Source organism: Eschscholzia californica, unplaced genomic scaffold (assembly GCF_041429995.1).
Source record: "Eschscholzia californica isolate CP2 unplaced genomic scaffold, dmEscCali1.0.p SCAF_6, whole genome shotgun sequence".
Lineage (NCBI taxonomy): Eukaryota > Viridiplantae > Streptophyta > Magnoliopsida > Ranunculales > Papaveraceae > Eschscholzia > Eschscholzia californica.
The window spans coordinates 28,387,230-28,401,495 of NW_028238483.1; the positions used below are offsets into that span (position 1 = coordinate 28,387,230).

At 35.3% G+C, this 14,266-nt stretch overlaps 1 protein-coding gene across 3 annotated transcripts; it reads right to left on the minus strand.

The window, feature by feature from the left end:
• Window positions 1-660: 660 nt before the first annotated feature.
• LOC147533186 (ARP protein (REF)) lies at window positions 661-14,264 on the minus strand. Of its 3 annotated transcripts, none has more exons than XR_015228303.1 (19): window positions 13,824-14,264; window positions 12,533-12,706; window positions 12,033-12,214; window positions 10,901-11,006; window positions 10,683-10,759; window positions 10,032-10,119; window positions 7,724-7,913; window positions 6,837-6,963; window positions 6,564-6,644; window positions 5,776-5,877; window positions 5,524-5,619; window positions 5,224-5,298; window positions 4,255-4,374; window positions 3,609-3,737; window positions 3,283-3,360; window positions 2,876-2,962; window positions 2,489-2,575; window positions 2,278-2,394; window positions 661-1,287 (listed from the first exon to the last, which is right to left on the minus strand). XR_015228303.1 is itself a non-coding variant. In XM_086650673.1 (18 exons), exons 1-18 carry the CDS (start codon window positions 13,876-13,878, stop codon window positions 2,344-2,346), a joined length of 1,905 nt encoding a protein of 634 aa, XP_086506799.1. In that variant the 5' UTR covers window positions 13,879-14,264; the 3' UTR covers window positions 1,996-2,343. The 3 variants fall into 3 exon arrangements, 1 of the variants encoding a protein (XP_086506799.1); XR_015228302.1 differs by lacking the exon at window positions 661-1,287 and adding an exon at window positions 1,996-2,192; XM_086650673.1 differs by lacking the exon at window positions 661-1,287 and having other exon boundaries at window positions 1,996-2,394.
• Window positions 14,265-14,266: the final 2 nt, after the last annotated feature.

Consider the following 14,266-nt stretch of genomic DNA (forward strand, 5'->3'; position numbering starts at 1 on the left):
TAAATACAATATTTTGGTGAAAAACCTAAAAAATTGACTTAAATAGTACAATAAGTCCAATGTTAACACAAAATTTACAAAAGCCTAAAACTTTATAAATTTATTTTTGGATTCATCACTATTTTTGCATGATACCATTATCTTACTGCATTAACCAACGTAATTTGTCCTACGTATTTTACTTTATTGCAAGCAACTTAGTTTGTGTTGCGTAAAAAACAAACTTGTTCTTATACATTTCTACACATTCACTAAACAATTAAAACATTATTGAAGCATTTGTGTATTGCATGAGAAAAAAATCAGAGATTCAAATATGTCCCCGAATAGCCATTTAAAGATAGTTTCAGTTTAGTTGAGCAAATAATTGCAAAGGTATCTCATCAAAAGAAATAATTGCAAAGGTCAACACATTAATTTGTTCATGAGCTTTGCTAACTAGAATTTTCATAAGAATACTTTTCTCGGTCCTCTTTTCTTGGGAGTCAATGTTATCTAATATGTAGTAAATTTCACCATTTTGAGTGTTGTCTCAGCACAATAATCAATATATTATCTGTTTCTAACAAAAACTTATTTTTATTTTTCATTAAATATTTACAGTAGCTTCCTCATCCACTTCCTCACCACAAAGTGACATAATTCTCAACAAAAAAACGATAAAGTGACATAACATTCCATTAAATTCCTTGAAAGAATCAAATAAGCCAAGAATATAATTTATTTTAACCCATCTCTCATCAGAGTTTCATACATTTCACCGGCGTTTAACAAGGGTGACAAGTTCTCCCACTGAAAATTGATTCGTATACAGAAGGGAGACCAAATTTTAATAGTAAATGATCTCCCGATTCAAAATCAATCAACGCTCTCTCGTTTAACACTCAAAGGTTTAGTAAACCACTTGGATATAAGGCATGAAATTAACTTTGTGGTCTTGACTTCTAATGGAGTTGTTAATTGAATATAAAGCAAACCAAACGTAAGGTGATAAAAAGAAGTTGAAAGATGACAATTGACATCAAATGTGATGGGACTGGCTTTGGCCACACACATTTCCTTATTGCTAATGAACAGAGTAACATCTGAATTAAGTTTGTAGATTTGTACCCCTCCCTCTTTACTTTTTGTTGGGGGCTCACCTTCAATTGTGCCTCCCAAACTATTCAAGGAAGACCCACCAGGCCACCAATGCCCCAATGTTTTGTGATTGGCCCCTAACTCTGATGAGCTTTCCGCATAACTCCTTGAGTTAGAAAAAAATTCGATGCGGTTTTCTTTTTTACACTTTCCAATCAAGGCAACAAAAAACACAAAAGGGAGTCATCTATAAGGCCACGCAAGAAGCTAATCATACTTTAGGGGGCTAATTAACTTGTAAATAACCCAAATAAAATTTTGAAAATGAGAAGTCTAAAGAGAAGGAACTTTAATCACTTGGATAGTTGGGTTGCAGCCAAACTGGTTGTGCATTCACTATTAATAGGGAAAGAATATCCCAGACAATAAGGAAATTCACAAGAAGAGAAAACAGGAAACTAAATCATCATATATTTCGATTTTTCTATTTTACATTTGTCCTTTCCTTTTATCTTAATCTCCTTGATATGTTTCTACTTTCTGTCACCTCAATATTATAAATTAAGGTGCAGAAGACTCTAATAATCACTCCAGTTTCATAATCTATTAACTACCATCGGGGGTGGTCATGGACTAGTCGTAGAGTTGATAGTTAACCTTCTAAATATGTATATTAAAAAACAAACTAGTTCCTGATGGCAGGTAGAATTTAGTGTCATGATCATCAGGATACGTTTCTAGGTCTTTGTTTTCATGATGGTTTATGAGCTTATTTCATGCTCTTGACGTGTCAAGGCCATACTACGTTTTGTAGTTGTTATGTGCTCATTTCATCTTTTGATCTCTATCTATGCTATATGATATGATAACTAGAAGATGTGGGTGCAGTCTAACTAATCAAATGTTAACACCATATTTGGAGGTCTAAATGAATCTTATGAAGATTAAACCAAACTCAAACAATAAATTTCGACAATTTGATTCGCAATATTTTTCATACAACAAATTACACCTCGCTCATAAAGCCATTTATTAACATTGGATACTTAAAACACAACTTATTCTCTTAGGAATTGGTACAATCATACACTAAGTCTTTGCCCAAAGTCTCCCTCGAAGCATTGATGGCACAATCAATATCGTCGACGTTACGTTATTGAAACTTATTAGTTATTTTCAGAAAGCAGATAAAAGTACCTGGTTAAGGTGTGCTAAGTGAGACTGATTGAGACTCTTGGTAAAAGAAGCAACCGTCAGCTGAATTTATAATTTTGCTACTTGCTGAGAGAAGGTTGGATCAATACACACAACCACCTAAAGGGTTTTTACATCAAGAACGCAATTTAGCAACACAAAAATTGGTGGCGGGGTGAAGAAGTAGATAAATAATAGTTTAACTTTTACATACCTTGCCAACACTTTTTCCAGAGTGGAGGTATTCGACAGCATCTGCAACAGATTCAACACCTACAAATCTTTTTGGGTCTAAGGAGACCTGGTATAGAAGTAAAAATTGGCTACTAGTTAGGTTATTCGAGTAAATAAGAACTTGGAAACAGATAAAATAAGTTCGCTTATGAATCTATCCAGGGTACAACCAAACGGGGAAACATATTGTCACGGAAATATTTTGTTATTTCAATCTTTTCGATGGAAACTTGTACGCAGTAGAACTATAAGTGAAACTGTGTTGGCTGAGCTGAAATGGTATTTTGGTCATATAAGTAGAAATCTGTCGACATTAAGTAACACGGGTAAAGTATAATTTAGCATTTTTAAGTTCAAACAGACTTACCTTAAGCTTCTCTGAGGAGAAGAGATGAAAAAGCTTATCCAAATGCTCTTGCCATAAGTGACTGTACTGGACCAGGAAAAACCCCGCCTGAAAACAATAAAATACTGTTAAGATAGCCAACCCCTAAAAAAACCGATATCAGAAGTTTTAACTGCGGATCCATTTACTTTGATGAAAAGCTTTATTCTAAGGAAGAAAAACGTTGTGCTTTATGGGACTTTAGGTGCTGCTTGGTTTGCCGATCCAAAAACATATTTCACAAACTATTAGACTAATTATATTCTAGTATTCTACACCTTTACTACATCCATCTGATTTCTGAGTGAAAAAACGAAAAGCACGTTTTCCTTTACACAAAGGTGAATGACTAGAGGAAGTTAATATCGTTTTCTGAGCTGTATACATACCACAGTTTGGCTTTTCGCGAGAATCTTTTCACACAGTCCAGTATAATTTGAAGGAGTCCATCCATTTTCTCCTTGATACTGAAAACCAGAATTTATAATTCATTAGCAGAGAAATAACTCATAGACAACAACTAATTTAGGAACGTTTAGTACTAAATTTTAAATAAAAATGACGATAAACCCCCTAAAGAACCAGTTACTAGGTACACCCATAGAAACCAATGTAATTCTTTAAGTGATATTAAAACTGGAAAAGACACTAGTACAAGTAGTAATAAACTACTAGATGTTAGAAGAATATTCGAGACTTTGGGAATTCAACTGACCTGAGAAATCATTCCAATCACAACAAGTCGTCCATAGACTGCTAGTGCATTGAAGCACAAGTCGAACATTTCTCCACCAACAGACTCGTACACAATATCAACACCTTTAGGGAATTCCGTCTTCAGAACCTAGAACAAGTTAACAAACAAAAGTATTAACTCAATAAACAAGAAAATAAAATCACCAGCCACTATTAGTCTGAATTATTCCTCAGAAATATTAGAAATGTAACTCTATTCACTTCTTCTCTCCACAAACTTGCTCAAGCAGATGTAAGAATAGCTTGATATTTATAACATCTCTGTTATATCTATTATTATTTCTTCCGCTACGGGGTGTCTTCTTTTATGTTTGATATTGGACAAAATTAACAATGAGCCATTCGTAAAACTTCAAGAATGAAGCAGATACACAAGATAGTTGAGGACATGAAAATATGAATTGAAGCATGTTACGATATTATTAATAACTGCATACTATAAGAGATGCAAATCTAATTGAAGCACGAAAACGAAAGATATTGGAGAAATAACTTACTCTGGAGCACAACAAATTTCATTTAAGAATGTGGCAAAAAAAATCCAACCTTTTCTCTTTAATTAATTTTGTAGATATAATTCTTACAAGTGAGAGAGAAATACATACAGATTTCACATCTTCAGATCTATAATCAATTACACGATCAACTCCCAGATCTTTCAAAAGCGAAGCCTTTCCCTGACCACCACATGTAGCAACGACTCTATTTCCTGCTAATTTTGCAAGCTGCACATGAAGTAGTTTTGAGATCATTAATTTCATTATGAAGTACGGTGAATATAAAATATAAGGTTATCCTTAATTAGTAGACAAACAATGTATTTTTACAACGTATATGAACACATATTGGGATATGTCGAGACTTGAGAGACATGCTTCCAGGACAAGTTTGATTATGGTAGAATACTAGCAGGAAGCACACATATTTTGTACTGCTACATTACTTAGAATGCACATACTTCAAATCAGTAGCATAAGTCTTCTCGTGGTCAGACTAGTTTAAGGATTTTACAAATTAATTATAAAATCAGATGGGATGAAAATAAGAAATAGCCTATGATCAAATAAAAGTTGACTACACCTCTCTTTTGTCTGTATTAATTGCAAATTTGGCATTTCAAATTATCGATCTTTCTTAAATATTTTTTTTTTTTTGAATTGTTCAGCGTGTGCCTCGAACCCTTGACCTCTAGGTGGAAGATTATACCTCTTACCACTCCAACCAAGGGTTGTTGGCATCAATGTGATGAGATCTACTCATTTGAAGGTATCAAATGTTATTCCTCTTAGTGACAAAATGAGTTTGACTTTCTACTGATAACGCACAGATTGTGAATTCTAAGCAATTCACTTTATGAAATTTCTTATATTAAGAAAGAATATTTCCGAGTTAGCATGTAAACGATGATTACTGGTGGCTAACTAGCTAGCTCATTAGATCTTTTTGGAGGCTCGTCTTCAGACTGGATTATAAATGATAAAACGTTATTGATGTATTGCATGAAACTACAGTTTCAGAAACTTTGGGAGTTACCTACAAACACCAAGCTCATATATATCCAATCAGTAACGAACCTGTACAGCAAACTGGCCTGTCCCTCCTGCAGCAGCAGTAACGAGAACAACTTTCCCAGATTCCATCTGTGCTGCCTACAGTTTCAAAGAAATAATAAATCATTTCCTGAACATAGGGTTAAATGGTAAAGTGGAAGTCACGATGCAAAATCTACTAAAAGTTACTTGAGATCAAGCATCATATCGTGTAAATGGCAGAAGGAACCATCAGCCAGGCTTTTGTAGTAAACTAAACAGTATTACAGTAGGTTAACTCTTTAATTAACTTTTCTCTACATTTTACGTAGAAAAGGCACAAACCTTCTCTAGAGCAATTGATGCTGTAAGTCCTGAAGTAAGCATGGCCACAACCTCTGGATCTGGTCTAGGCACAGCAAGAACGTGTCTTGAAGGTACCTGCAATTTAGAGCATGAAAGAGCTGAAGTAAAATGATCTAAAAGTTGCTACGATGATTCGGGGCGGATTTGAAAACCCAAAAGGTTAATTGTATCATGGAAATGGGAGTAAGTTAATTCGACAAAATGAGAGATAACCTCTGCACAAAATTATACCATCATAAACTCAGAATAGCTTCCAAAAGTCATTACTGCAACTGGAGTGCCTACTTTTAGATCAGTGATTGAATCACCTACAGCAGCAATCAATCCCACACCCTGCAGTAAAAGAGAATTTCCATGAGAGAAGAAATATGAATAGATAGAGTTTTAAAAGGACCCAAGTCTGGTATTAGGATGTGTTGGTAACTTTTGGTCCAGTACTAGCTGACAACTTATTGAACCACCAACACTAGCTTACTTAAATTGAAATCCTATGAAAGAAACAAAACTACTCTCTACATGCTACTACAAGATAGTTGATTGGGTCATGCAAATTCATTTGGTGATCACTAATGGATCACATCCGACAAGATAATCTATAGAATCTGTGCATGGATAATCCTTAACTTTAAAGCTGAAGTCTGAAAAATCCAAGACGAAGGAAAATAATTTAATGTTGAATACCAGACTCTAAGATCGGCAAGATGGTCAATCTGTAGTTTGCTGCATTATTTAACACTAACAAGACCAGAGAAGTCACTTCGAAGAAACTGACAAACTTGAGAATAGACTGTTTAAGAGGTACAAGTACTCTATGGTTTCAGGTACAAAACTAATAGAATCAAGGTCATTAAAGTTCAGGTCGTTTTGATATTTATACATTCCTGCACATTGGATACGGGGAACTAATTAGAATAGCTACAAACTCGATACTTCTTAACAATCATTATGAATATGTAGAAAACACAGGAAAACATGGAAAGGCTCCGAACACCACACTCAGATAATAAACTTTACAGCACCTCAAAACCAGCATCGAGTGGAAGAAGAGAAGCCAATTCTTTGCCACCCCCACTGAAATATCGTCCAGAACTGTAATTTACCTGCCAATTGTTTCTTCATGTTAACTGAAGCAGGAAGCATAAGCTAGAACTGTTAACTATAACAAAAAGAATGACAAGGACAGTGTTTCCGTGAATTGGTATCATGAAAAATTAAAAACCTAATAAATAAAAAGGAACAAAAGTAAATTTGTGATGCTAGAAAGATAGAAATAGAGGAAAAGATAGACTTACATCACTAGCATTTACGCCAGCATAAATGATTTTGACAAGAACATGATTTTGTTTGATAGGCAAATTCAATTGTGTACGCACCACCTTTGTTGCATTTCTGAAATTGTGACTTAGAGTATGCACAATTCTGTATAATAGGAGCAGATAATATAATGTGTTAGAAAAAGCAAGCTTTCCTTTTAGTGTCTTGGAAGAGAAATATATGACAAATTAATCAGATAATGCCTTAATCTTAGAAGAAGACACAGAACAAAGGAAGGAAGACCAGAAGCTAACTCAAGTGTCACATAAGGAACAGAAAACTATATGCATTCCACAGTCTATGTAACATTCTGCAGGTTTACTCATGCACTATGTAGTTTCCTTTCCCTTAGTGACGATGGTGGATTTTTTTTTTTTTAAACTTTGAATGAATATATTAAAGGAAAAACTATGTACAGAAGGGGGGTATACCTTCTCAGGGTAGGTTCTAGACATAACATAAGAGATAACTTTTTGCAAATACATGTTCCAAACCTTGCGCACAAATATCCATCGGGATGTATAAACCTTTCATGAAAATCTACGAAATAAAAAAATGATCAAAAGATTGAAGAAAGTATGAGGGGTTTTCCCACAAATATCCATTTTTTATTTCTTAGATTTCTTAGGGACTGAGATATAGCTTCAATCTTTGTTTTATATCCTTTATTTGCTCTTTTAAAAAAATTCTGTTGTTTGTCAACAAATAACCATTGTCAAATTTATTAAATCATGAGAGAACAATTCTACACAAAAATCACGAGAGAATTCTTAATGATATGGATAATAAAGAACAGTTTCTAGGTTCAAATGATAAAAAGTAAAATATATAAGTATCAAGAAAACTTGAAAAAAGTTCCACTTACACTTTCTGGTAACTTTGAGGGATTTGGAAACTAGATTGTCCAGTATAGGAGAATCTTCTCTTCAACTTATAAGAAGGTATTAAGTACTTAGATTCTTCTACAGGAGTGGGCCAGTACTCCATGCCTCTGCGCTTCGTGATCCATAAACATGAGCCAGCTTTACTCTCATCTTTTATAAGTTGAAAAGCACCTAAACAAGTACAATATGAATAGTAAGTATATAGTCACACGCATCACCAGATCTATATAACTGTATGAGAGTACATATATTATTTATATATATATACAAGACATGCTTGAACCAAGATATCTATAATTCACTATGATAATTCCTTATGACACTTCATGTTTACGTCATATATAAAACAGATGTTCGAGACCTGATTGAAGTAAACGACGTATGAGCATAATGAGACGAACATTTCTTGGGAAGTTATAGCAATCTATGAGACTCATTTTCTCCAAATAGGTGTAACTTATCACATGACTTACCTACTTATTGTGCATTATTTTTGAGAATTTGAGGATCCCCTTGTGCTTGATTTACAAAGGTACTGGATTAACATGCAAAAAAAATTTTGGCTGTCTGACATACAAAAAATTGTTGTTGTTGGTTGTGCATGAAATCAAGGAATGAAATTTTGGTTTAGGTGGAAATTGGTAGGCATCGGATATTTCGAAATATAATTACTTGATCAGCCATTGATAAGAGAAAGTAATTAAATTCCGTGGTAATTTCGGTAAGCATAGAAATGGAGATATTTCGGTCATTTCGGCCGTAATATTTTTTAAATTTAATTCCTTGCATGGAATATTACTCTCTCATCTCACCCACATACTGGTAGACCCAGAGTATATGGAGAAAGTAGAGATAACATTTAATATGACGTAATTTTATGATTTGTAATTGTCAGTGTCACTTTAATAGGTAAAGAGCAAAGATCTTACAGACATCACATTTAGGATAGAAAACTGAAACACAAAACCAATAGAACTGTGAAATCATTTCATTGTGGTTCTTCCTGAACATTATTTCATCATATGTAAGATGTTACCCAAGTTTAGCCTAATAGAAGTTGGAGTATGGACTATGGACTGAATTTCGGCGTTTGAAACACACTCAAGATCAACAAGTGGTATAATGCTTCATTTCTGTTCCTCTAATTGTACTATGCAGTGGCTCCAAAAACAAGAAACACTGATGAAAGCCAAAGGAACACAGAAAAAAAATAACCTTCATTTTTTCGCCTTCAAAGAAGAAAATAACATAATAACCAAGTGGAAAGTGGGTAATGGTCATAAGATTATGTTCTGGGAAGACACTTGGTTAGGGAACTTGACCCTAAAAGATCGATTCCCTAGCATATATTCTGTCGCGGTGGAGAAGAAGGTGAAGGTGTGTAAAATGATCTATTTAGAGTCTGGAGTTTGGGTCATCAAAACTCGAAGAAGCCTAAACGACTGGGAGGCAATAGACTATGTGGGGCTACTCGAGGCTCTCCAGGAGGTAAGGCTGAACAGTAGCCAGGACACTAGAGTTTGGAGAAGGGAGGAGAAAGAGAAGATGTCGGTTAAACAGTGCTACTCGTTGATGGAAACAGGAGACCAAATCATGCATCCAACACTAGTGAATATACTCAAGAGGAAGGGCATCCCTCCGAGAGTTGGATTCATGCTTTGGGCGACCTTTCTCAATAGAATCCCGACGGCGGACGCCCTCAGGCATAGGGGTTTTATGATTGTTAATCGCTGCATCATGTGCAAGGAAAATGAGGAATCTAGTGACCACTTGTTCATCCATTGTAAGGTGGCGCAAGGCCTTTGGACATATTTCCTCAAATCAGCCGGCATCAGCTGGTGTTTGCCATCGTCGGTCGCCAACTTATTCGAACAATGGGAGAATACCCCTAAGCCACGTGGAAAGAAGGAGATTTGGGACTTTATCCCAGCAGCTATAGTGTGGAGCATTTGGAAGGATCGCAATAACAAGATTTTCAAGGACGCGAATGAAAACTCGAGCCTCGATGTGGAGGATATAAAGTCTGTTATTTTTGGTTGGGCTAAAAACCTTACTTTAATTGGATCTGCTTCTTTCAATGATGTTGTCTTCAATTGGGAGGCGTGGATTGCTTAAGTCTACCACCATCCTCCCTCTATTTGTATAATTCCCTTTTGATTAATATTAATTCAAATTTTCAAAAAAAAAAGAAGAAAAGAACATGATGCAAATGCAGCAAATCCAAAAAGATAGAGTTAACAGTAAGTTTCATTGGTAAAGTGTTTGATTGCTTTATCAAATTTGACGTACCATCCACAACCATTTGCATAGGCATGAAACCGCCAATAGACTTGATGAACTTCTGGTCCACCTTTAATCCCATATCAGTTTCAACAAACTGCATTTCAAAACCATAGGTTAAGTAGCAAGTTTAATTGATAATACAACAATACGATAACATTCACATTGATCAGCACACGAAAATTTGCTGAAATCATTCTACGGAGGGATGGCAAGGCACAATGATTCAGTATTTGCTTGCAAGGAATGGTTGAAGTGGAACTGTGGGAGTACCAATAAAAAGTGGTTGTTTATCTGGAAGGCATGCCTAAGGGAGCTCGTCACATACAATAGGTTAGAGCAGATTGCTAGATGGGCTATTCGTTGGTAAATAGATGCCGCATGTGCAGAGCAAAGAGGAATAGGTAAGGCATCTTTATCCTACGGACTATTCTATTATATACTCTGAACTGTATATGAATATAAAGGAGGGAGCATTCCTAAAAAATGCTGAAACAACAAAGACTATCATGTTTCAATAGCGACAAGCAGGAAGTTTTAGAGGTTGAAGACAAAATATTGAAGAAAAAAAGTGGCTTGACCAATGAAACAATCAAAATATTGAAGAAAAACCACCAAAATGTTTTCTCAAGACTCAAGTTCTCTTCAAGCAATTATTACCTCTGGGCAAAGCACATTGACCCGAATTCCTTGTCGTTTGTAGGGAAGCAGCGATCTAGTAAATAAAACCACACCACCTGTGAAAGTATAATGACGAGAAAGGACAAAAAGTGGCATATAACACGTATAAGAGAATGTCTCATTAAGGAATTAGTTTGCTTAATAATAAAAGAGAAGAAAAAGGAAAACAATACTGAAAAAAAAAAAAGGCAACAAACCTTTGGATCCAGAGTATATAGGATCACCGTACATAGGATAAAGACCAGAAGCAGATCCCATATTTATAATCACACCAGGTCTTCCTCCAGCTTGCATGGCTTGAATCTGTCAATGACTCAATAAATTCATTACAAATTATAATGTAAGAAAATCCTGTATTCTAACTTAAGCAAGATGAAAGGAATGCTGAGTACACCACCAAACCTGACACTAGTAAATAAAAAGACTGGTTTCTCACCTGAATGAATAATTAAAGTTCATGATGGAAAACGAAATCAGCAGATAAATCAGTCTTGACCTATTTCAATTTTCAAGTTACCATTTTCTTTTTAACAAATCTAAATATAATGCACACTAATTACGCCACAAAGTAAAACTTCATCATCATGCGTTATCCAGTAAAGAACTAATTTCATAACTCTTCTCTTACATAGATGCAATCAACTCCAATTGATTGTATCGCGAAAAATGAACAAAACTGAGGAGAAGGTTTATATATTCTGTGCTTAATTGTGCGAGGTATATCCTGATCTCACAACTATTTGAGCCAAGGTGATGACTTTTACAAGATCAACAACAAATATCTACCCAAATCTCATTCAACGCCTTAACAGAAAATACAAATACTGCTAATGGATGATACTTGACAAGCAGCACTAGTCCGCCAATATAGCAGCACCCCTACCCTTCAGACTTTCTGAACGGCCAATCTGCTTCTTTGATCTTACCATTTCGATCGACTAAACTCCTCCATACAAGAGAACATGAATATAAAAGTCTTAGTACAAGATTAGTTTATGTGCGAACTCAACTTCACCCAATATATTGCAATTAGGATCTCTATGTACATGTCTCAAGACATAAAGATGTAACAAGTACCCACAGTCGGAACCCAAATTTATTTGATATTATATTTAGCCTCCTACAAAGAGTTTTATAGATTATTCTGAAAAAGAAACTTGCAATTTGCAATGGCGTATACCAAAATGAGATAAAAACAAACTGCAGTAAGCACCCAATAAAAGGAATTCAAAGGCACTGCTATGATGATTTAGAGAAATTCTAGTCCAAAGGAATTCAAAAGCACCGCTATGATAATTAGAAGAAAATGTAGTCCTTTTAAGTACATACCGCATGGCGGGTGCAATCGACTATTGCTATAAAGTTCACGTCTATAGTACGTCTCCATGAATCAGCACCATCAGAATTATCTTTATAAAATGAAACAGGGTTACTTATACCAGCACAGTTGATACAGATATCCAACCCTCCATATGTCGCCAAATGCTTCTCAAAAGCAGAAGAAACATCTCCTGCTCGCAACGATTAATTCAGTACTTAAAACATATTAAATTAAAGTCAGTACGTAAACAGAAGAACTTGTGTTCTGGAAACATGAAACGTTCATTTTTTTACCCAGCTAAAATGTGGAGTACCTATCATAGACATAGACTACCATGTAATTTGTACAATCAGCACAAACTCTGGTTTGTTTGAATGTGACAAGTCACAGTTATTATGTTTTTAAGAGTTTCAACTGCCAACTTCGTGTAAGGACTGAATAGTTACCACTATTTAACAAGCACAAATCATACATTAAACACTTCAAGTGAAAATAACAGTCAAATTACCAGAATTAGAAACGTCACATCTGATAAACAAAGCTGAAGGAAACTTCAGTTCTGAGTGAAACTTCCCACATTCCTTTTCGACCATGGACACCACTTCCTTGCCATTCTCTTCCGAAAAATCAACAACAGTCACAAAAATGCCTTTCTTTCCGAGAGCAAGGCTAAGTGCTTTACCTGTATATCAGTCAGTAGTCCTTATGTTAAGAAAATGTACATGAATATCGTATATCCATACCGTCAAATTCAAAATATAAAGCGGGCAACAAATGGGACCAAACAACCAACTCAAAAATTAAGGTACAGTGGTTATATTTCTAAGATTAAGTTAAGGATGTGCAGTGTAAAAGCCAAAAGGACAGCGAGGATAATGTGATAAAATTAGTTTAGCATTTGATATGCACATATTACATCTACTAATGATCAGTTCTTGCACTAAAATTCATTATCTTGTGCAAGGACATTTTGTGGTGCTGTACGCATATAAAAAATGGTAAGTTCGATTGCTATTAGCATTCGAGCTCATTTCATCAAAATTCCGTTAATTTTGGGGATGGACTCAGAGTCGGATTCAACAGGAAAGATTCTAGAAATCTGGTCACCCTCAGTTAGGCACAATGATAGGAAATCTCACAAATCATTTCCATCCTTTTAAGGATTTAATTCATGAGAAAATTGACCAAAACCCTGTACGCCAAAAAAAATGTTGTCAGAAAAGGATTTATGAACTATTGTTTAGGTTTCAACTCCCTTTGTAAGGTTTGTGCGGGTTTGCACCAATATGGTTTGCATAAAATCACACACATTTTGCATGGGATTTCTCTACCAGGAACCCAAATCTAACAAATATTGGCATGTCCTTTTAACCAATACTAACACGAATTCGAGTCTTGGGTCTAATTTTGTGTTAGTTAGTCGGAGTGGGAGGGGTTGCACTAGGGGTGTAAACGGTAGTTTACCGGATCCGATATAGGCATATATAGGTATCTGATAAGGCAGCCATGGTGGCAAGTTGCGACCTTGACTCTTATCTTCTTGAGAATTCATCAAATTTAAACTTGTACTATTTTCTTAATGTACATGTCCAACCGGATTCAAAACTATAAACGAGCAAGTATAAAAGCACATACGACTTTGATTTAAACACTGACTAGAAAGAATTAATCAATCAATTAAATTCCCAATTATGAATTCCAATTTGATTTGATTTCTGTAATCAAACTTTTATCCAACTGAGCGATTCAAATACGATAGGAAGTTGAGTAAGATAGTAAGAGAGTAAGAGAGAGAGTACCAATTCCAGAGCCTCCGCCAGTGACAAGAGCTGATAAACCTGGTTTTAGCTCCATTTTTTTCTCCGATCAAGTAGGGTTAAGTGAAAACTTAGGGCAGATGAGGAAGTGAAGAAAAGAACTTGAGTGTTTACAATCTCTCTACTCTCTCTCTCTCTAGTCTATATGTTCCGTATTCGAGTTTCTGTTGATTTTGTCTGTTTCAGCGTTGGACGTTGTGCCGATTCGGCTGAGCTCTATATCAACTGAACCGTTATCAATCATCGTCACCAAGGGGTCTTTTTTCTCCTGGGATCCGTTTGATACGTGGGAATGTATGTGGATGAGAAAACTAACCTTCTTTTTTGTTTTTGAAACCCCAGAAACCATATTCCAAACATAAGAGCATCTCCAATGCGAAACTCATAAAAATCTCTATTCATCCTATGTGTCAAGTTCCAATTGA

Excerpts from the sequence above, each read along its gene's own strand:
- LOC147533186 (XM_086650673.1), bottom strand. The coding sequence starts at position 13,878 with ATGGAGCTAAAACCAGGTTTATCAGCTCTTGTCACTGGCGGAGGCTCT. Across the intron at positions 6,964-7,723 it reads CCTCAAAGTTACCAGAAAGT|AATTGTGCATACTCTAAGTC; the intron begins GTAAGTGGAACT and ends CCTATTATACAG. Across the intron at positions 2,576-2,875 it reads TCTCCTCAGAGAAGCTTAAG|GTCTCCTTAGACCCAAAAAG; the intron begins GTAAGTCTGTTT and ends CTTCTATACCAG.